Raw genomic sequence first — 22860 nt, 5'->3', positions numbered from 1 at the left:
ATCATCATCATGGCTAGGCTTCGCGAACGAAGATTTGGGAAGGGCTCTACCCACGTTTCTTGCAAGCGCGTTGGTGGCTAAAAAGGCCAATACGAGAGAGGCATGTCCGGTTGCAAAAGACACAGCAGAAAGACTCCTTAGATGGTATATTCTGCAAGGCACGATTCTTTCTGTGTTGTCTTTTCTCCTCAAGGGTGATCCTGCGTGCTTTCTCAAAGGCATCAGCAGCATTATAAATGGTGTGTCTCCATGCCTCCCGATTGGAGGCCAGAGTAGACCAGTTATGGTGATCAATATGCCCGAGGCTGAGTTGTTGCTTCAGGGAGTCCTTGTATCTTTTCTTCGGGGCTCCTCTCTTGCGGCAGCCGGTGGCAAGTTCACCATAAAGCAGGATCTTAGGGAGGCGGTGGTCCTTCATCTGGGTTGTTTCCCACTTACTTTGGAAAAAAAAACACTATGAAATTAAGGTTTTGCATTGTTCTTCAAGGTGTCGCTTCTCATCTGTTAAGCATTTCTTTTCATGCGAATAGTCAAGGTGTTGTTTTATATATCTTAAGCTGCCAACTCTCACAGGTATGTTTCGTACATTAATGCTCCCGATCTTGTGTTTGTGTCGCGTTCCTTGAACAAGAACCAAAGAACCGCAGCTCATTCGGCGCGGTGGGAAGTGGCACTTGGCTTTATCGGGAGGGGGAAATTAACTCCCAGAAAGGCTTTTTACCAATAAACTGCACTGCCAAGAGCCGCCCGGGCGCCCCGTCCCGTACCTGTGGCACCGGAGGCGGGGCCGCCCCGCGCCCGCCCCGTGACGCGCGGAAGCGGCGCCGCTGCCGGAAGCGGGCGCGCGGCCGCTTCCTGTGTTTATGTAGGGTCGGGCAGGCGGCACCGGGAGCGGCACCGGCAGAGGGGCGGCCGCCATGGCGGTGTCCGAGAGCCAGCTCAAGAAGATGCTCACCAAGGTGCTGCCGCGGCCGGGCGGGCTCGGCGAGATGGGGGGGGAGCGGGGCCCAGGCGCCGGGAGACTGTGGATGGAGTTAAGGGAGGAATGGCGCGCCGACGCCAGAATAGCCCTGCGAGACTGCGGTGCTGGGCTGGGACACTGCCAGGCGCCGTCGGGGGTCGGAGCACGGTGTGGGCCGTGGGGCTGTGCAGTGTCACTGGTGCTCACTCATGGAGGGGGAAGGCAGGGTCAGCATCGTTCCCTGGGATGGGTGGGTTTTGTTATCGCCGGTGTTCAAGGAAGCGAGAACAGCTCTTGGAAGGCAAATCATTAATCACATCATGAATCATACAGAGCCACGTGTGCCGCTCTTCAGGTGAACACTGGGCTTTGTCCAGCAGCCTGAAATGAAAACCCCGAAGGCTGAACACACGGGGAGTTATGGGTTGAAATGAAATCCCCTAAGGCTGAATATTTAGGGGGAGGTTATGGGTTTGTTTGGGGGAATTTTTTAGCAACATTTAATCATTTTATTTGCACAGTTTTAGAATCAAATACAGCAGTTGAGAATCTGATCAAAACAGAAGAAACGTTATTAAAGGGTCTTTCACCTGCATGGATTCATAAGCAGATTCTTTTTTTCAGCTTGAAACTGAGTGTTGAATACTTAGTCAGTGTCAGCAAGTGACATCGTGTATGTATTTGTATATACTTGTCTTTTCTAAATTAGTCCAATGTCCTCATTTCCCCACACTTGCCCATTTTATACTCCCATCTAACTTTCTGTAGGTCAGTTCAAAGTGATATGTACTTGATAGCTGATGAACAATGAAGATGGTGTTTCACTGCCTTATATTTATTTTTCTAAAATAATTACACTTCCTGTTCTACAGAGAAAAGTTCAGTGATATTTCCCATATTATATAGTTCAGTGTGTGAGATAACAGAAGACCCCTAGTTTTGGTAAATGTAAGCACTTAATTTACCTTCAGGTATTTACCTGCTGTGTGATCTTGAAAAGCTTCGTCCTTCTGTGATCTGTTACCTCATATGTAAAACGAGGGGGATGCATTTACCATCTCAGAGTGGAGGAGGAAAAAAAATTCTAGAAATTAGGAATTCAAATTAATCAGTTTTAGTCACCTTTGTAGTAATGACTATTTTCCAAAAAGATTTTGACATTTCTTGGAAATGGATCTAAGTATGGGAATTAACAGCTCATGTAGCACTTAATTTTGCTTGTTGCAGTAGCTGAAATCTTACAAGTGTCTCTCTACTCATGATTCATCACTCTCTGTGTAAAAACTATTTGCAACAATATTACTTTTCTTAGTTTTAACAGACATGTGAAAATACTTATTTAATGTTCAGGTATTGGGCCTAATTTCTGAAAGCACCCCAAACAGACAAATTTGGGTTTTATCAGCCACTGTGTACCAGACTCCCAGTGTGCCTGCTGAGCAGGCAGGCGTTGTTTTATTGATTTCTTGACTCAAATGACTTGAGACTCTTGTGCCAAAAGTGGAGTTAATTCCTGGCTTTGCATTCTTCTTTACTGTGAGGCTGGTGAGGCACTGGAACAGATTGTCCAAAAAATTGCGGATGCCCCATCCCCAAAAGTGTTCAAGGCCAGGTTGGATGGAGCTGTGAGCAACCTGGTCTAGTGGAAGGTGCCCCTGCCCATGGCAGAGGGTTGGAACAAGGTGGTCTTTAATGTCCCTTCCAACCCAAACCATTGTGTGATTCTATTGGATCCTTGTGCTTGTTAGGAGCTTCTGTTAGTGGAAGCCAGTTCTCTTTTAATAGTGATTATGCCAATCTTCTTGCAGCTATATCCCCATGTTCCAGCAATGCCTGTTCTCCCTTCTGCCAGGCGTTAGGGAAGGAGGGAGGAATGTACTCAAATGCAAGCAAAGTTGTCTTTCTTCTGTCAAGCCCCTCCTGCATGCTCCCAATCCTGCACCCACTTCCCAAAGGAGGCTGAGATGCTTTGTTGCCACCCTCCCATCAAATCAGCATCCAGGGGTCGATTGGTCTCCGTGCTGGTGCCTCCCTGCACATACAGGCATCCCTACTGGAAGGGTTGCTTTCTCTCCCACAGACCAGCATCTTGCAGAGAGACCGTGTGGCTGTTTTGTCCCTGGTCATTTTAGGCAGATAAGTCACCCAAGGTTCACCACAGCATCACTCTGCAGGCTGAGGTGGCATTATAGGAAGCGGCATGGTGCCTTCAACTCTGCTCAGTAAATACAAGTGGTCATACCCAGGAGGAGCATCCCTGTCAGTCTCTGTAGGTAACAGGAAGAAGAGTTAATTTCTGAGCTTCACAACTCATGAATGTTTGTCAGAGGCAAGGTGACCTTTAGCTGTGGCACCACAGTTTGCTCTTGGATAATGTCTGAATTAATTTGTTCAGATGTTGTTAACATTTGAGAGCTTTGGATATCAGACATTTCATTGTGCTGGGCCCTTTGTCTTCCCGAAGGGATGTCTGTGTTCCTTAAGACATCTGAAGATTGCAGGTTTTTTTAAATTGTGTTACAGTGAAAACATTGTCCAGGGACCACATTGCTGGCTTTTCTTTTTAATAGTATTTATCGGGAGAAATGGCCACAAGGCTAAAAAGCTGCACCATGTGGTGAACCAACCTTTTGTTGCCCAGGAGCTTCTCCTTTGCTGTCTTGGGGTTATAGTTCTGAGACTGGTACATTCTGTTGCAGTGTATCTGTGGTTTACGGGTCATCTGTGCTTTGAGCTACTCCCTGCTCCTGCTAAAAGGAAGGGGATGAAACCAGTATTATTACTGGTAATATTGTGCCTTGATATGTCTGCTTTCTAGCCAATAAAATACATGAAAATACTAATCAATGATGGATAAATACTGTGTTGCTTTGAAAAGTGCTGTGAAGGATACCTATGAGAGTCAGATCCTAGATAAGTTTTTATCAGGAATGTTCAAAACATCACTATATTTTTCTGGAGATGCCTTATTTTTCTTTTTTCTCAAAATACACACGTATCTCTCAGATCCTGCTGCTTACGGTAGAATATGAAAGAAAATGGAGTAGCTTTTCCAAAATCACTTATGTATGGACCATTATTTAAGACTAAAAACATCTTAACACTTCGTTAAAGTTTGGTAAGTTATATAGGCAGTGTCCAGTTAATAATGACAGATACAATAATGACAGTGACAAGTTCATAATGGCAATACCAGTAACAGTGTTCAGTTAATGGCCAAATAAATTCTTATTCCAAACTAAGAATGGAGAAGAATATCCATATATCAGTGTAAACTCTCATAGATGCAGTCTATTGGGTAAAATAAAATTAAATTACTCTGAAAGTGTAGTCTCTGAAGTAATTTCCATCTCTTTTGTTTTTCAGTATAAGTATAGAGACCTAACTATACAGGAGACAACCAGTGTTATTACTCAATACAAGGACCTCAAACCTGTCATGGATTCATATGGTTAGTCACTGCATGAGAAAATTTTTGTTATTGAATTGTTGATGGTTTAGATGTAGATTTGGTAGTTTTTATGGGGGGAAAAAGAGATTAAAATCAGAAAACATAATTTAAGTTTCTCTTTTTGGTCTTTGACATCAATACTTCTTTAGAGACAAAGTTATTTTCTAAAGTAACCTTTCTGTATTTCTTAGTCTGTCTAATATGCCAAGAAGTGATGCATTTTTCACAGCTTAGCTTTTAATCTCTGAGTGATGTCATATCTGTTGGTGTCCTGAGTTTGCTGGTATCTTACAAATTCAGCTGTGCTGCCATATAAAGATATTTTTAGAATTCTGTTTAGAAAGAACTGTAAATCAATGAGCAAATGCTTCATTAAAAATAATTGTGGCAGTCCGTAAGAGTATGCAGAAAACATAGTCAATATAGAAAATTGTCATGAGGGTTTTGTAATGTAAATTCCTGATGGCAGTCACTGTTTGTTAGCTATTTTAAAGGCTCTAAGTAAATTTCAATTTAAATGTGTTAAGTGAAGATGGTGTCTAGAGTTAGCTCCATGAGGGCATGGTTTCACAGCACACAGTGAGCCAGCATAGCTGCTGAGGTCAACCTCCTTATGATCACCTTTTTTAACTGTCAGCTGTGGGACTCCTCTGTGAGTTACTTTATGTTACCAATACATCACCACAGATTTTAAAGCCTTCTGTTTTTAAAATTGTGAATTTGAATTCAGAAATATTAAGAAGGGGCATGGACAAGTAAAAGATATATTAGTTCTAACTTGAATAGCTGCAAGGCAGCAGCTGTCACAGAAATAAAAATTCACACAGTGACTGGAGAAACAAAACAAGAGGGAAAGGACTGTGGCTGGAATAGCTTCACAAGTTTGTCTGAGGATGATGATCAGAATTCCAGATAGCTTTGAGCTGTAGCCATTTGTGTTACCTAATGCTTTCTAAGCTGCCTGGGAGAGGCTAAGCACAGAATCACTTACAGATAATCCATATTATTTGTGGCAGTGACATCAGCAACAAGAAAGTGGTTGCATTGCCGTTGAGATAATTTTCAACTTGATATTAATAATGAAATATATGCCCCCATCTAAGTCCCAACGTGTCCTACCAGCCTTTGCACAACTTTAGCACCACAACAATTGTACACAGTAAGCTATGTTTGAAGTATGACTAGAAACTTTCAGGTGAAATTAGGAAGACAAAAGCTTTCTCAGCAGAAGCTGATTTATTCAGCCAAGAATAATGTATTGGATTAAAAGTATGAGAAAACTAAATACAGCAACTCAGTAAATGTAGGTCAGGGTTCTTGTGTGGTTTGTGAACTAAAACAGATTTGGCAGTCAGTCAAGTGCTACTCATTTTTTCCTCTTCAATGTGTTATTGTTTGGTTAAATTACCTTTACTGACTCTGTAATAAATGCCTGTGGCCCAGTAATTTTCAGTACTCTTGCTGATCTGTTTGTTTGGTGAAAGCATAAGAAATTCTTTACAATCCTCAGATGACAGCTGTTTTCTAAAATTAAGTTTGAGTTCAGATTATCTTTGCAGCAATTTGCATGATTTGCAGTTTGTGAGGTTCCAACATGTTTTACTTGCTCTCTGAATGAGGAAACAGTTTTATTTGCAGTGAAGGTAGTTTGACAATAATTAGTCATTCATTTCTCAGAAATGTGTTATTCATAAGAAGGTGCCTGACTGTAGACAGTCATTTGCTAGTCCATAAATGTGTAAGAGCAGAACCTTTCAAGCTGAGTTTATATGTATGTAACTTTGAAAACTTATGCCAATAAATATAAGAGGTATAACCTGAGTAGAGATTAACAGCAAATGTGTGTGTTTGTTCCCTTTCAGTTTTTAACGATGGTTCATCTAGGGAGTTGATGAGCCTTAGTGGAACCATTCCTGTGCCTTACAGAGGTATGCATTTATTATAATTATCATCACCCCTTTATTTTCCCAAATTACATGAAAAATTATTTAGATTTGTCCTGGTTCAACTTCACTGCTTCGGTGATCACTATTTTTCTGAAATTCTTTAATTGCCCAAAGCAAAATATTTTAAAGAAATTGTTCTCTATTTTTGCTGCAGGATAAAGCTTGAATGTTGAGCATTGCTTCTTCAGTCTTGTACAGCTCTGTAACATCTTTTTTCTTTCAGCACTGCACATTTTTCAAGCTTGTCAATTGAATGAGCAATAATGCAAACTATTTATTGCTGCAGCTAATGATAATTCAGACTAGGCTCTAGTAATGTTGCATTTTAGAACAAATGAGATAATGTATTAGTTACAAATGACAGTTGTAGATCACAGTTAAATTGTTCTGAAAATGTTGAGTTGGTGGCCGTAATGTCAGCTATTCATTGAATGTTATTAGTAGATTTTGGCTTCAGCTTCTAACTGTGCAGTTGAGTTTGATGGGTTTAGGAGTTTTTTTATAAATCTGGATACAAGAGGACAGTTGAAGAGTTGGAATAACTTTTAAAATCTTTCAAAATATCTTTTCTAGGTAACACATACAATATCCCAATTTGCCTGTGGCTGCTGGACACCTACCCTTTCAACCCCCCAATTTGTTTTGTTAAACCCACTAGCTCTATGACAATAAAAACTGGGAAGCATGTTGATGCAAATGGAAAGATATACCTTCCTTATCTGCATGAGTGGAAATATGTAAGTATAGGGAACCTGAAATTCTCAAATTGCTGAGTTCTGCATTCCTTGAGATAGTTGAGTCATTTTAAACAAAAGACATAATCCTTTTTATTTGAGATCTTAAACCATTTTTAAAATGAAAACAGCTGCTTATTATTTGTAATATCTTAAAGTTCAGGATGTTTCATTCTGGGTCCTTGTAATTTAATGTGGTTGCATCTTTAGTTGCAGTTTGTCTGATTAAACAATGCTGCATAAAGGCTTCCTTCTGTGGCAGAACACTGTTGTGAAGACTTGTGAGATAAGAATATTTACAGAAGGGAAATGATAAATTCTCTTAAAACATCTCTGTGCTGAATTTAGTCTCTGTGACTAAAATGGACTTGTACAAGCACTTGGACTTCATGTAGTCATTCCTTGGGCCTCGAGTATGTGGTTACATTTGCTTTTCCAATGAATAGAGGCGTTGAGCAGTGTGGGCCTCATAGAAGTTGTGACCAAAATGTGGAATTGTAAAGAAGATAAACTGTGCTGACAAGGTTAGAAGAATGGTACAAGGCGCATAGTTCATAAAAAGGGAACAGGAAAAAATTTATTAAGGATGGGTGGTAGGTCAGCACTTGCATGATAATAGTGGAAAAAAGCTGCCCAGATCAGGATACAGATCTTCCACTAGCAGGAGGATCATCCAAGGTACAGGGGATATGTAATTCTTTCAGTTTGGGAGGCTGGTAAAAATAAGTAAGTGGATTATAGAGCTGAGAAAATTTGAAAACGGGGTATTTCATCTGGTACTACATTCATGATGCTTGTTCTTATTTTGGCAAAATGAAATCATGCCTATATTAAGTGTAGTTATAAACAGAAAAGCCTAGTTTAGCTATATTTAGAGGAGGTTTTTGCCACTCCTTAGTGGGTTAGAATATTTTTTCCATTGAGACATTCTGAACCAGAGAATAAGCTATGGTATATGAAATTGAAGTGTCTGAAAACTTAGTGATCTGCACTTTTTTCAAGTTGGAGAGTGGATTTAAATTTTTAAAATATTATTATAATCCACCATTGGACAGTCATCTTCAGTCATTTATTGTCCTGGAGTTGATAGGGAACTGTGTATTACCCAATTTATTCTGGGTGTAGATGTGGCTGAAGCTGTATTTTGCCATAGTGTTTTGAATACTGCCTGGCTGGGTTTGGCATCTGTAAAAAAATCCAGAAAGGCAGTTAAATATGTACATATATATAGATATATGTGTTTTTAAAATATTTAAACCCACAATAAAAGGAATGCTTTTGAGGGCTGTTGGTATCCTGTTGTTGCTCTAGTCAGTTAAACTCTCTGTTAGAAAAATGAACAACTTGTGATTTGCTATCCCTCACAGCCCCAGTCAGACTTGCTAGAGCTGATTCAGGTCATGATTGTTGTGTTTGGAGAGGAACCTCCAGTCTTTTCTCGGCCCACTGCTTCGTCGAGCTACCCACCATACCAGGCAACAGGCCCTCCAACTAGTAAGTGCTCGTGACTACTAATTTCTGCAAATAATCATATTAATATTCCACAGTGGTTGTTATCCTGCATAGTTTTTCAACAAATTATGCATTTTACAGTACAATGACTTTGTGTATTGCTGGCTAATGAATTAATCTGTGCTGTACTTGACCTTGTTGGACTTGGTGATCTTAAAGGTCTTTTCCAACCTAAAAGATCCTATGAGTCAAAGAATGTGTGTGTTTTTTAGGGTTTTGGAAGGGAAAAACCAAGTTTGTATTAAAAAAAAACCCAAACAAAACCAGAACGCACACAAACACCGCCCAAGCTCCACAAAACAAGCAGTATCCCGTCAATATTCTGAGATAGCCTTCAAAAGATTATTCAGATAACTGTTACTTTAATTTTATTTATTCTGATAATACACATCCCTCTGTTAAGTTTCCTGCGACTATAGATTTCATAAGCAAAAGCATGCTTATTGCATGTGTTTGCTATGCCCATGCTCCTGCTTTGTGAGGTTTATTTTTATTCTTAAAAAATGCTGGCTGAATATGATAAAAAAACCTACCTTGTGATTTTTTTTTTTTATTCTTCTCTGTTGACTTGGTGCTCTGACTTGGTACCCATTCTTATTTCCTCGCAAAAATTCTCAAGACCTTTTAAATCTTGTATTTATTTAAACTTGTGGAGGCATCTTATTTTAAAGACTGGGGATAGGTGGGTGGGGCAAAAAGGGGAAGGAGGAAACAGAAAATCCAAGAAATTTTCCCAAGAGGAGACTGCACTGAGTAGAGTAGACCTACTAAAGCCAAGGACTGGGGCAGGAGGGGAGGGGGTTCAGGTTAGCTGGAGATTCTTTAATGATATTATAAGAGTTCTACTTTAGCTTAATGGTAGAGTAGCTGTATTTGGGGTTATTTATTTTTGCTGTATTTTTAAGGCTGTGTACTTTTGTATTGAAATATGGCTTTTACCTGATCATAGTGTTATGTGTGAAATGCTGAAGTGCTATTCATTTCCATTTCCAGCAGAAACCATTGTTAACAAGGTCTTAGGCTCTTAACCTGTGAGAAAAGGGGTAGCAAACATAAATGGAGCCATTAGGAATAGTTGGATAAAGGCAGGTGTTTCGAGCTTTTTTTGCTTGTCCAGCGCTAGCCTGCCTGTAAGAGCACTGGGTGATTGTGTTGTCCTGATTTTCCAGGAACAGTGGGTGTCAGTGTAAGTGTAGTTTTAGTAGAGACTGTGACTTGTGCTTTAAGGACAGACCATCAATTGAAACACACTTGATTACTCTTGTAGTCACTCAAAGCTGAAGTACTTTGAATTACTGTTTTGAATTGAATTGAGCTGAAATACTATGAATTACTTCGTAGCTGAAGTAATTTTAGTGGAAATGTTTCAGGTCTTTTAAATTGTTAATAGCTACTTAATTTTCCGAGTGTAGTCAGACTTGCCTTATTTTACAGACATTTAAGATTTGGGTTTTTTCAAGTTCTACAGACATTGTGTAAGAAGAAATTAAGCCCTTTTACAAAAACTGTAATCATTTGAAAGCATTCAAGGGTGAAAATAGTTTGGCTCTTAAAAAAAAAAAGCTATTTGATGTAATATTCCTAAAATTGCTAGAAGTGTGGAATAAATATGTCCAAAACATAATTTTTGTCAGCTTTTCAAGAAGAAACTTAAAATTGCGAAGACTATTAAAGCCTTGGACATTTATATGTGCTGATAACTGATTTTTAAAGTATAACTTCTAAATAGCAGAAATTGCTGGGTAAGAACGCGGTTAACTGGATTGTTGAACAGTTAATCAACTGTTTTGAAATCCAGCTACTGTGAAGTACTCAAATTATGTACTCATTATTTAGTGAGTAAAGAACACTGGCTACATTAGAAAGGTCATTTTATTTTTTCAGCTATTATATAATAAAGCTCCTCAGGTGTCATCTTTAATACCATGATTTTTTTTTTTTTAAGTTCCCTGGCTGGAGATTCTTTTTTTTTTTGTATTCACATGTTACTTGGTACACCAACTTCTTGTGCATTTTTAAAATCGATATCTATTTTTATCCATGCAGTGCTTAGTTTAAAGTAATGATTAAGAAAAAAATCAATACAGCAATAAGGTTATATTTATGTATAAGGAAGAACTCGCTTACACTGAGGGTGGCAGAGCATCGGAACAGGCTGTTCAGAGAGGCCATGGAGTCTCCCTCTCTGGAGACATTTAAAACCCACCTGTACATGTTCCTGTGTCACCTGTTGTAGGCGACCTTGGCAGAGGGGTTGGACTGGATGATCTCCAGAGGTCCCTTCCAACCCTAACAATTCTGTGATTCTGGGAAATAACACAGTGAGAGGTGTCCTAGCTAGTTGTTCTAAGGAATGTCTAATTGAATTCAGTTACGGTTCTCACAGTCTCCCTCCAAACAAAATGCTCTTGAAAATACTTTAACCACAGTTGATAGGTACAGATAGAACTTTCGGAAATGCAAAATTTGCCTCTGTTTTGTTAAAATGTGCTTAGTTACACAAATGAAATTCTAACTGGTCAGTGCATGGTGGGAAGGTCTGCTGCAGTTTAGTCCTTTTTGTGTTTAGAGAGGGAGCAGCTGCCTTGGTCAGTGGACATACCAAACATCTGCACGTTTGCCTCTTGCTGAGCTCCATGAGAGCAGCAAGGGAAACACCTGGGATTGTTGTGAAAAGGGGTGGTGTTAGGAGGATGCAGGGTGTGTGTTTTTGAGGGAATTTGGCCACTGAATGACTTCTCTTTACTCCTTTTTCACTATGTTGTATTGAATTCATCGTTCAATAAATTCTGAAAAGCATCTTACTGCAGCTTGATATATCAGGGTATGTATTAAACTTCTGAAATGTAAAAATATGCAAAATCTTTGTTTTATTTAGCTTCCTATGTGCCAGGAATTCCAGGTGGAATATCTCCCTATCCAGCACCAAACACTCCAAACCCAAGGTAATAATCCCTTTAAACCAACATCAACCATTTACAAGGTAGAGAGTTTCAGTGAATAGTATCTAGTCTTAGTTATATTTTCCTATGACATATTGGTTGTATAATTTTTCATGTTAGTAGGGTTTTTTTAAAAGTAAAGGCTGAATTTTTGTCAATAGCCAAAATAAAGTTGGAGAAAAGTTTAGCTTTCTTGGTGTTGTTTCCAATACAATATACTCAGGTGATAAATACATTTTGGAAATTATTACCTAACTCCCAGCTGTTATCTTGCTTCAGTTTTATATTGGATTAGTTTTTATAATGTTGATATGTTTACATGACATAGAAAGAAATGAACCTCTACAAGTTGGGGGGTTTTCTTAGCATTGTTAATCTTGTTTTGGGTAATTAGCAACTCAAAAATTGACCAAAACATTGCTGGGTTAATACAAACCTTGACTCCAGCATAAATGCAGGCTGAATTCAGGGCACTCTAAGCAAATTTGAAGGACACAAAATTACTTTAAAAGCTTTTTATTAGTGTAAACCAAGATTTTTGTCCTCTTAAGTGTGTTATATAATAGTTTGGAATAAAGCTTTTCCAGAAAACTTCCAGTTCTGTCTTAGTAAATAGCAAGATGTTAAGATTACTGCCTCCTAGTGTGTACCTACGTTTTTTACATCATAATTAATTGTTTTGTTATTAATATCGTTATGTCCTGAATTTGTGTTAGGAGCATATGAAGAGTTGAAGAGTTGTTGTAGTATATCAGGGTTTTTTTGGTGTTTTGGTTTGGTTTGGTTTGGGGGGTTTTTTTGTTTGTTTGTTTGGGTTTTTTGTTGTTGTTGTTTTTTGGTGTTTTTTTAAATAAAACTCTTAAACCCCAGTAAGGATTGGAAAGGGGAAGTGTTATGTTTTAAGAGGCAAAAAGTAGGGATTTTTATAAGGTTTTATGGCATGTTTTTTTCCTCCTAAATACATTTATTTAAAGTGCTCTTAATGTTTGTGCAAAAATGATTAATAGAAGAACTAATGTTAAAATAATTTATGAATGAACAGAAAGGTTTTAAGACCTATTAAGTTTGCAGTTACCTGGAGAGAGACAGAATATGCTTATTCTATATTTTACATGTTTTCTTGGACCATTTTGTTTACTTATATCTACATTTGATACTCTGCTGCATGCAGGTGTTTGTCAGTCTAGCACTGACTACTTTGAGTCCTTGTTTCAGTTGATAGTAAATGTATTTTAGAAAGGTGTTCTGAACTGTCATGTTGTATGCCATCTCACAATTGTTTCAGTGAACAAGTTAATACTTTTGCTTTTCTATATCCTTCAGAGCAGGGCTGAGAATTTCTGGAGGAGTTTTGTTTCACCTCACAACCATACTCGGAACCACATTTTTATGTTTATTTTTAGGTTTAGCAGCTCAGCAGTCATCGTGTTAACTATTCTTATTAAAAATTATTAAATTGGGATTACTGTTTGTGGGTTTGTAGCTAGAATAATTTCTTGTGAACACTTGTGGGGTTTTGTGTAGCAAGATTAAGAAATTGAACAGAATTTGTAATTTGTAATAATGTAAAGGCAATAACTAGATAAAGTTTCAGATTAAATGGTATCTGAAATCATATCAGAAATATAAATTGTGAAAGATGTCTTAGCTTCTGAAAAAGTGAACTGAAAAAGAGAAAAAGTATAACTTGATCTGCAATTTAAACATTTTTTATATAGAGAACTGTTTAATGTGGTGACATAAAGATAATATACGTGGATGATGTTTTCCAAATAGTTACATAACATTAGCATATCTTTCTTTGTCAAAGTGGCTTCTCAAGCTATCCTTATCCAGGTGGTGTTCCATTTCCAGCAACCACTAGTGTTCAATACTACCCTTCTCCACCTCCTGTGACCACTGTTGGTGAGTACCTTGGAAAGGATTTCTCTGAAGCTTCCCTCTGTAACTGATATGTAAAGAAATAAAATGGAAAGGGAATGTGTTGTTCTTATTCTGAGCTTCCAAAGTATTAATGTTTAATTAAGAAAGTTATTCAAAGGAAGAATAAAATACATCAGATGTCTTGTTTCTTGTATTTTATTCACTCAGGAATTTGATAAATTCTTGGGTTGGTGCAATACATTGTGTGTGCTCTTTGAATATTTTGAAGAACACGGGATGTAACTACATATTTTTTTCTCACCCTTTAACTGGTGGTGACTTTTGATTGCCTGCATTGCTCTGTTTGTGGTAGAAAAAGACTTTTGTCATCATTTAAACATCTCCTGGACTTGCTTTATTTACTCTTTATTTATACTTTTTTTACTCCAAAAGTAGTAGCTGTCTAAAGCAGAGGTTTCCAGTGCATTTGGAATGAGCTTCCTTTTAACTGAGTTTCTTCTCCAACCTCTTCCCTGTTGATTCTTATTGGTCCCTACTTGTCATTTCCTCCTTTCTTCCCTTCAGCAGCAGGATCTAGGGTACTGACTTGTGTCTTTTCCCTGTCTGCTGCTCTGTAGCCCTTTGCTGACAAAATACAAGCTTTGTGTCCATTCTGAACCTCACTTTTAGTGTGTGTGTAGGAGGCTGGGAATCAGTGCTAAATATCATCTAGTTAAGTAGGAAGTTGGTACAGTAACTTTGCCGTTGGTTGATAATCCTTTTGGCACAGTTAAATGCTGATGATGTAGACTCTCTTGTGACGTCATTCACATTATCAGTCCATTGTAGTCTATTTTGCACCATAATTTAAAAGTGCATCCATAGCTTCTTCATTTAATACGTGACACCTCCCAGTTATTTATAGAATAGCCTGGGTTAGAATCATATAATGCCTCTTCTCTCCAGAACTCCCTGTATTTTGAGATTTTCCTTCACGTACATGGATACAAAGCGAGTTCACGGCTTGGCAAGAGAAGAAAAATGCTTTATTCTTAATAAAATATTTGAGGAGTTCTTTTATTACAGGATTTGGAAACAACAGTAGCTTGTGTGTTGTATTCTCTTTGTGCCTGATCCCATCCTTTGTGTCCAAGTTCTTACAGCCTTCTGAATTAAAAAAGTCTTTCTTGAAACTTCTTGGCTGCCTCAGTGGTCCCCTGCACTCTGAGGTGATGTGTGTCTGCCACGCACACTGCAGGAGAGCTGCTGTCCCACTCAAGTGCCTCAAACAGTGCTCAGTTTTGGGGGGCTGCAGTTGGATCCTGGAAGAATGAATGGTCTCCACTGCTCTCGTGTAGGGAGCTGGTAACCTTTCCAGGGAGCACTGGCTGTCTGCACTGTCTTTCTCAAACAAATCCAGTTTTGCTTTTATATAGTAGAGAGTTAATTTAAAATGTAGATATGTTCTGTTTCATTTCTTTCCCTCGTTTTCATCCCCACTGAAGAGGAACAGAGGTGGAATATCTGCCAGAGATAAAAGGCTCTTCAAGTCCTGAGTTAGATCATCTGAGACCATGTTGTAATGCCAGGTTTTGTAGTGGCAATTTTACATTAGACTGATTTGTTTGATGCAGCTTGGTAAAAGTCCTACATCTGTTATACCCGGTTTATCTCTTGTGCCAAATGAAATGTAAACATGTCTCTTTAATCATCCGTTATATTTACAGTACTGTGGGTGGTTTTTGTTGGTGTGTGTATTTTGTTGGGTTTTTTTGACAATACAGTAATTTTTTTCCTTTCAACTGAAAATGTTTATTTCCTGTAGAGTTTGTTTATTTGTCTGTGGTTTACTGTGATAGTTTATTTAGGAGCATATCAGGTGCTACAGCATCAGAGTTTTGTGGGCAGGTGGTGGTGGTGTTTCCTATAGTGAGCTTAGTTTGAGTTGAATGAAAATGCTCCTTCAGAGTAACTTAAGTTTTTAGTAATTGCTGGTTTTTCAAATAGTCCTTCAGGCGTTTTCTTTCTGTTCAATCATCTGCCATTAATTACCTTTCTGATGCAGTTCCTACTGCAATGATTCTGTAAGGTTACTTCTGAAACCAGACTCTGCCTGGTAAAGGGTAAAGGTCTCAAGTGCTCTGTGGATTTATTGACCATGTGCCATAAAATCTTCCCCAGGCTGAGCTAATTATGGCAGTGACAGAAAATGCTATGGGTTCATGCTCTTTAAGAAGATACATAAAATCTACTTGAGTTGTATAATATAATGCTTTACATGTTCAAAAATCCTCTTTCCTATCTGTTGGCATTTCTGTGTGAACTTTCATTGTGTTGGGTGTATTGTGATTTTATTTTTTCTGTCCTGCTTTACTGTTAAAGTGAGCCTTGTATAAAGTCTCCCTGAGTGAGGGATATCAGGGAGAAAGAATGTAAACATCAGTTCTATTGATGTTGGTTCTGGCAGATTCTGACTTTGTGTTAGAGAATAATTCACTATGTAAAGTAAATAACTGAAATCATGCTGATGTTGTTTTTGAAGGGAAATCAGGCCTTTTTGACTTGGCACAATTGTCTGCCTGAAACAGGAAGTCCTGAACTCCTTGTCCTAGATAGTTTCACTGACTTGGTCTAGGTTTTACTTCTCAATGTAGAAAGTGCTGTTTTTTCTCCTTCTCATACGAAGCAGCATTGGTGAATTTGTGGGTTTGTGTATATGGTGCTGTTTGACAACTTCTATTGCTGGTTCTAATAGTTAACCAAATATTGCAAATTACCTTGTTGACTGGTAAATCAGATCAAGTGTTGGGACATTCATATTTTCCTGAGGCTATCTTTGCACCATTTGATTAATAATTCAATCTCTTTATTTTTCAGTAGTAATTAGCTTGTTTTTTTAAAAAATTGCACATATTCTGGTGCAACTTGTATGTAAGTAAAGTGCTCATGTTAGTACTGATCAAAATCTGTATGTGTTCTTAATTTTAGAAGGCTTTGGTGGATTAGTAAGCATGATGTGCATCTTCCCATAGTTCCTGTCATTTATTTGCATAGCTTTATTTTTCCACGTATCTGGCTTGGTGTAGGTTTTGTGGACAGGAGCAGAGTAAAAAGAGTAAGGGAAGAGATACAAATTTATGCAGTCTTGTTTTGTTAGGAGAAGTCCAAAAAATCCTTAGGATGTTTTAAGGATACAAAGATGTGTAGTCCTGTCAACAGCAGTTTGCATTTGTTAGTATAACAATGCCAAGACACTCCAAATAACAAATTTTTTTATGCTATGTTGATACCTTAGCAGCAAATTATTAATCTTTCCATTCAGATACTGTTTTCTAAAGGCAGAGTTAAGATTTTTAAACTGTTCTGGATTGTTGCTGATTCTCAGGAAGATATCCAGCCTACCCCAAGAACACTGTCACTGAAGATCCTACCTTTTTCTTGAATAACTAGTGAAATTATTGTAATCTTATTTCTGGCTAATAGTAGTTCAGTTAGAGTACTGTCAATAACATATTAAAAAATATATTTATCACTGGTTACCTTAGTGCAATTTACTCTAAAAATGCCAGTCTTTGAACTATTTTGTCTAAATGGCAAAACTAATGTATGCTTTGTGTTGCTTATTTGCTTTTGCCTTTTTCTGAAGGCCTGTGATTATTAAGAAAGGTGAAGAGGTTTATTGGATTTCAGCTGACTTGAGACACTTTTCTGAACTTCTGGGAAGAAAACCAAAAGATACGCTGAAGATTTTTGCCTTCAACTATACAAGATTCATGGGAGCCGTGATGAATATTTTTTCACTTTGTAATTTTTTGAAACCTTGGGTCCAGGGAAACATGATGTACATAATGCTGTAACAGTTTCAGGGGTTTGATAGCTGTGTCTCTGTATAAGAAGACACTCTGGTAAAAATTCCTTTTGCAGGTTTTTTTTGCATTTATAGAGCTTCAGACCTCTCTGCATTTCACTCATAAGGGTTGTAAAGTTTAGGCACAAAAGCTGCTGCTCCTGTTTTCCCCACAGAGGAATGATTGATGTGGTTTGTGATAAATAGCACCAGTAACCACTTTACATTCTCTAGAGCACTCTGAGTTTCCTGGTCTGCAGATACATGGCACTTTCTGTGACAGGCACAAAGCACTTACCCTTCTGTTTAAAAAGGTGTTAGTGACAGACTCTTGAAATTATCCTTGAAAGGCTGATTTGCAAAAGCGATATTCAGTTCTCCTGCCCCATTTGCTCACTTTCTTACCCATAGAGGTGCACTGTTCTTGAACCTGGAGGAAGTGATCCTTGAATATTCCCCAGCTCTCTTGGGCCCCTGTTTCCTCTAGCTTACATTCCAATGGAATTCTTCCAAGAGGCTGCCTGAAGAGGCCAGTTTGCTCTCCTGAAGTTCAAGGTTGTGATCTTATTCATTGCCTTGCTATCTCCTTGCAGGAGAACTCTGTCGTCATGGTCGATGTAGCTGAGGCTGCCCCAACCTTCACATCTCCAACCAGACCTTCCTTGTTAGTTAAATAAGGTCCCAGCACACCTTTCCTCTGTATCAGAAAGTTATCGCCAGCGCTTTCCAGGAGCCTCCTGGACTGTTGTGCCCAGCTGTGTTGTCCCTCCAGCAGGTGTCAGGGTGGTTGTAGTTCTCCATGAGAACCAAGGCCTGGGACTGAGAGGCTGCTTCCAGTTGATTATAAAAGGCCTCATCTGTTTCCTCCTCAATAATGTCACCCTTGCCTAGTCTGCCCTTTAATCCTAACCCGTAAACCCTCAACTCACCATCCTCCCAGAGACAGAGCTGCATATATTCTATGTATTCTCCTACATAAAACTCCACCACTTTGCCTTCCCGGCCTGTCTTTCCTAAAAAGTATGTAGCCATTCCTATTAACATTCCAATCATGCAGGCTATCCCACCATGTCTCTGTAATCGCAGTGGGACCAAAACCTTGCGACTGCACACAGATCTCCAAATCCTCCTGTTTGTTTCCCACAGTGCCTATATTGGTGTACAGGCCCTTCAGTGAGGTATTCAAGGATGTCTGTTTCCCAGGAGGGGTGCAAGATATAATCACTCTTAATCACCTTCTGGGCTGCATTCCCTTCCCCACTTGGGCTGCATGGGTGGTCTCTATAACTCACTCTCTGTCTTTCCTAGTTTAAAGCTCTCCTTACCATGCCAGGTAATCCTGAAGAAAAAAAAACAAACAAAAAACCAAAACAGTAATACCTATAGGCAAATTGACTGTCTCAAGCCAGCTGTTATATTAATTGTGGTTGAATACATCTATGCATTAATTCTTATTCTTCTTCAAAAGGACTCAGACTAATAACATTTATAGACTTTGGAGGAAATGGCCAGCCCATTTTTAAGTTAAAGAAAGATTTTGGATGTGGGAATAGTAAACTGAATGAATGGATGTATACTCTTAAATTTACTTGTGTTTCTTTGAATGTATTTTATCTCACTGTGGTTTCTTCACTGCTTCTGAAAATTGTTAGGGAAAGCAGTTTATTTTACTGTCTCACATTGCTGAAGTACAACAGCAAGTTGGCCACTTTTTATTCCAATTGGCTTTATACTGAAGCCACTGCAGCACAGTTAGTCTTATGCCTGTGAAATTTTCTTGGCAGGACCCAGCAGAGATGGAACCATCAGTGAGGACACCATTCGAGCCTCCCTTATTTCGGCGGTCAGTGACAAACTGAGATGGCGGATGAAAGAAGAAATGGATCGTGCACAAGCTGAACTCAACGCCTTGAAAAGGACAGAAGAGGACCTGAAGAAAGGGCACCAGAAACTGGAAGAGATGGTAACGCGCCTAGACCAAGAAGTGGTAAGCTGAGATGGACCACCGCTCCTACCTGAGCGTTCCTAGTAGTGAACAGAAGCATGTAATTAATTAATTATTGAGCGTGATAGAAATAGCAAAGTTTCCAGTGCATCGTGTTTTTTCTTTCACAGTTGGGGCGCATGTGCTCAGACTGAACCAAGTCAGAAATAGCAGTGACCATAAGATGCAGTGTCCTGCTTGTATATTGCAAATGTCACTGCTTAGTAGTAGAGGAATAGTATAATTTTCCCCCAGCTTTCCTGAAAGCTGTCTGTGTCTTAGTGCAGAGAATGCTGATTTTGGTCACAGCCTTCTTGTATAACCTGACGACTTTTCCTTTCCCAGAGGACTCTCTCTTACTCACAGTACGCTCAGAAATTCCTGCGGTTTTTCATTAAGGCATCTTCTGCTTAGTCCATCTGCTCCTTGCACTGGTGCTTGGGAGTAAGATTTTGGGATTGATGAACAGTTTCTGAAACGAGCTCAGTGTTCAGATATGGTTAAAAATACTTAGAAATTAGTAATCAGGACTAGAGAACAGAGGATACCATTATGTCACCATGTGAATCTGTGATGTGCCTACTTTAAATGTAGAGTGTAGTTCCAGTCTTTCCTATATTGGAAGGAAGGACATAATAGAACTGGAGATGTTTGATGCAAAGGCAAGAAGGATGATCCAGCAGTATCAGACAGCTTCCATATAGAACATGACTAAGTGTGGTAGGACTAAAGTCTGGAAAAAAGACAGTGGGGGACAGAAAGAGTGGAATATGGTCATAGTGTGCATGGTTTTGAGTGATATGAGGAGAAGCACAGTGGTGTACAGTCTGTTCCAGTGGGACATGAAAAATATCAGGAGGTAAATTCAATAGTAGCAAAAGGAGGTACATCTCACACAGATGGAGGTAAATTATAGTTCCCTTTAGTGGGTAAAGCCAGCCCATTTTATGTCCTGTCAGTACAGATGAGTGTTTGATCCGTGCTCAACAAGCTTGTATAAGAGCTTATTTCAGGAGACGCATTCCAAAGAAAATACTTTGGCTTTGCTTTTGTTATCTTTAGCTAGTTTAAATGGTTATCTGTCCTTATGTGGCAACTTGAAAATACTTAAAAGACTGCTAGCATGCCTTCTCTACAGTTATAAATTGGTAATGGATTGACATTATCTAAACCAGATGTTAATTTTTTAAAAGGAAAGAATCTGAAATATATACACTGATAGCTCTTTCTTTTGTAAAAATCATAACAGAGATAAGCAAAGAAGTAAAGAATCAACTGGTATGTCTAAAAATCTTTCATCTAGACAATTGTATCACAAGAAGACATTCAGCTCTCGAGACCTAAGAAGTAAATATACATCTTAATTGTTTTTAGGCTGAAGTTGACAAGAACATTGAACTTCTCAAAAAGAAGGATGAGGAGCTCAGTTCTGCCTTAGAGAAAATGGAAAGTCAGTCAGAAAATAATGACATAGATGAAGTTATTATTCCTACAGCACCACTTTACAAGCAGATCCTGAACTTATATGCAGAGGAAAATGCAATTGAAGACACCATCTTCTACCTAGGGGAAGCACTGAGACGTGGAGTGATAGATTTGGATGTCTTTTTAAAGGTAGGTTTCTTGAGATGTTTTTAAGATGTGCATTTTAAATGCATTTACTTTGAACTCTTTTGTTCAGCTTATTAATGTTTGTGATTTCTTCACTGAAGAGGATTGTGTAGGAACATGAATACTTACATGTTGAAGCATAAGTTTTAGAAAGTAATTTCGGAATTAAGATAAGTTTTATAAGCATTATAGATATGAAGTCATTTATCATTAGGCAATGCAAGTGTCAATGTGATCTTTCCACTGGGCTTGCATCCTAATGCTGGAGAAACTAACTTTAAGGGTGATTGGAGTATTCAGACAGCTTTTCACTTGCAGTCTATGGATGCCTCTGCTGAGGCAGCCAGTGAAGTGTTAGAATCCTAGGAAAAAAGCAAAAAAACCCAAGCTAGTTTTGCATCTCTAGCAGAGACCTTCTTAGACAGTTTGCTCCCTTTCTTTGCCGTCTTTAATGCTGAAAGCTCATAATGTCTAATCTAAAAACCTTCCTTTATTTTGAACTTATGTGCATGGTGATAGCACAGGAAATAGATCTGTTGTTATTTTGAAAAGATTAAAGCCACTTTTTAACGTGGAATAAAACAACACAAAATGTGTATGTCAGTAACTAATGTTGCCATTGGATCTGGAAAGATTAGTCTGTACTAGGGACACTGGCTAGCAAGAGTTACCAGTCCTTCCTTTTTCTGACAATTGAGGTTCCCCCAAAGGTACCACTTATACTGTAGTGATTGTATTTGTTAGCCACCTGCCAGTCATTTTAAGCCAAGAAAATGCCATTTGGTAGAATAATGCATTTAGTGTTTCCAAAAAACATCGTGTTTGGGTCATGGAATCTTTTGGGCTCTGAAAAATTGTATTGCAATATAATTAAGTTTATATCAAAACTTTCCCAATAGCCAGCTGCTCTTACTCTTTCTTTTTGCAGCATGTACGTCTCCTGTCTCGCAAGCAGTTCCAGCTGAGAGCACTAATGCAGAAAGCAAGGAAGACTGCTGGACTCAGTGATCTCTACTGAATTCTCAGACTTTACCTGGGAAGTTAGATTTCCTTATGAAGCAGCCATTTTCTTGATATTTCTCTTAATCAGTAGGTGCCCAGAATAAGTTATTACATCATTCAAGTGTAAGATATTTTGAATCAATAATATATTTTCTTTTTGGTAAAGACTAGCTTTTATTAATGCACTTTCTATCTCCTGTATTCTTTGTGCTGGTGGACTTAACGCTGAATAAAACTTGTTGCATATTTTCTTCCTCTACAGAACTGTGTATGATGAGTTTTCTTTACAAGCAGGGCCTGGCTTATGCAGTGGCAGCTTAACCATACTTTCACTTTATTTCTGAGATTGGGAAGACGTTTCAGTTGTCCCAAATTGGACAAATCCACGTTTATTATAACCACTGAAAACTGAACAATCAGAATTTCAGGGGCCTGTTGTTTGACACAGATGTTGACATCCAAGGATACTTTTCTTAAATGAGCTTAGTAACAGATAAATATTGATTTGCCTATTCTACCAGCGGGTTCTGGCCCTAGTGGAGCACACCTTATGTATATTGCATTTTTCCACTTGAAAATACTAGGCAGAAGGAAGGCTGCTGCTGCATTTGGTGTTGTGCTCCCTGCCAAGCCAGGAACACACCAGAGTGCCACAGGAACATGGGTTCTGGCTGCTTGAGCTGGGACAGCTCAGTGACAAACCTGGTGGTTTAACAGAGCTCAGTGACAAGCCTGGTGCTTTAACACTGCACTGCCTGTGCAAGAGGGTGCATTGTACGAAGCACCTCCCAGCGTGGAGTGCTGTAGAGATTCATGGTGCTGCTCTTGCCTCCTCCCAGCAGCATGCTGCAGTCCTCCACTGCCTTTTGTAGCTGCCCCAGCAAAACTAGGTTGGACACTGAAGTTTCTTGTGTCAGCACAGTAACCAGCCTTTGTCTTAAGGCTTTTCATGTTACTGGTGGGTCTGAAGAGTTTGGAGTTTGTTTTTAAAAGCTGAATGAGGCTTT

General features: G+C 38.8%; 1 protein-coding gene across 1 annotated transcript; it reads left to right on the top strand.

The window, feature by feature from the left end:
- The first annotated feature begins 833 nt into the window (after window positions 1–833).
- Window positions 834–22117, top strand: TSG101 (tumor susceptibility 101). The gene is made up of 10 exons (XM_027701726.1): window positions 834–959; window positions 4328–4412; window positions 6275–6340; window positions 6932–7095; window positions 8460–8586; window positions 11483–11549; window positions 13357–13451; window positions 19041–19243; window positions 20615–20854; window positions 21780–22117. Exons 1-10 carry the CDS (start codon window positions 918–920, stop codon window positions 21867–21869), a joined length of 1179 nt encoding a protein of 392 aa, XP_027557527.1. The 5' UTR covers window positions 834–917; the 3' UTR covers window positions 21870–22117.
- Window positions 22118–22860: the final 743 nt, after the last annotated feature.

Source organism: Neopelma chrysocephalum, unplaced genomic scaffold (genome assembly GCF_003984885.1).
Source record: "Neopelma chrysocephalum unplaced genomic scaffold, ASM398488v2 Primary Assembly neopelma1_24, whole genome shotgun sequence".
In the NCBI taxonomy this organism is placed as follows: Eukaryota; Metazoa; Chordata; class Aves; order Passeriformes; family Pipridae; genus Neopelma; species Neopelma chrysocephalum.
The sequence above is the reverse complement of the archived record's forward strand: the minus strand, read 5'-3'. Positions and strand labels throughout refer to the sequence as shown.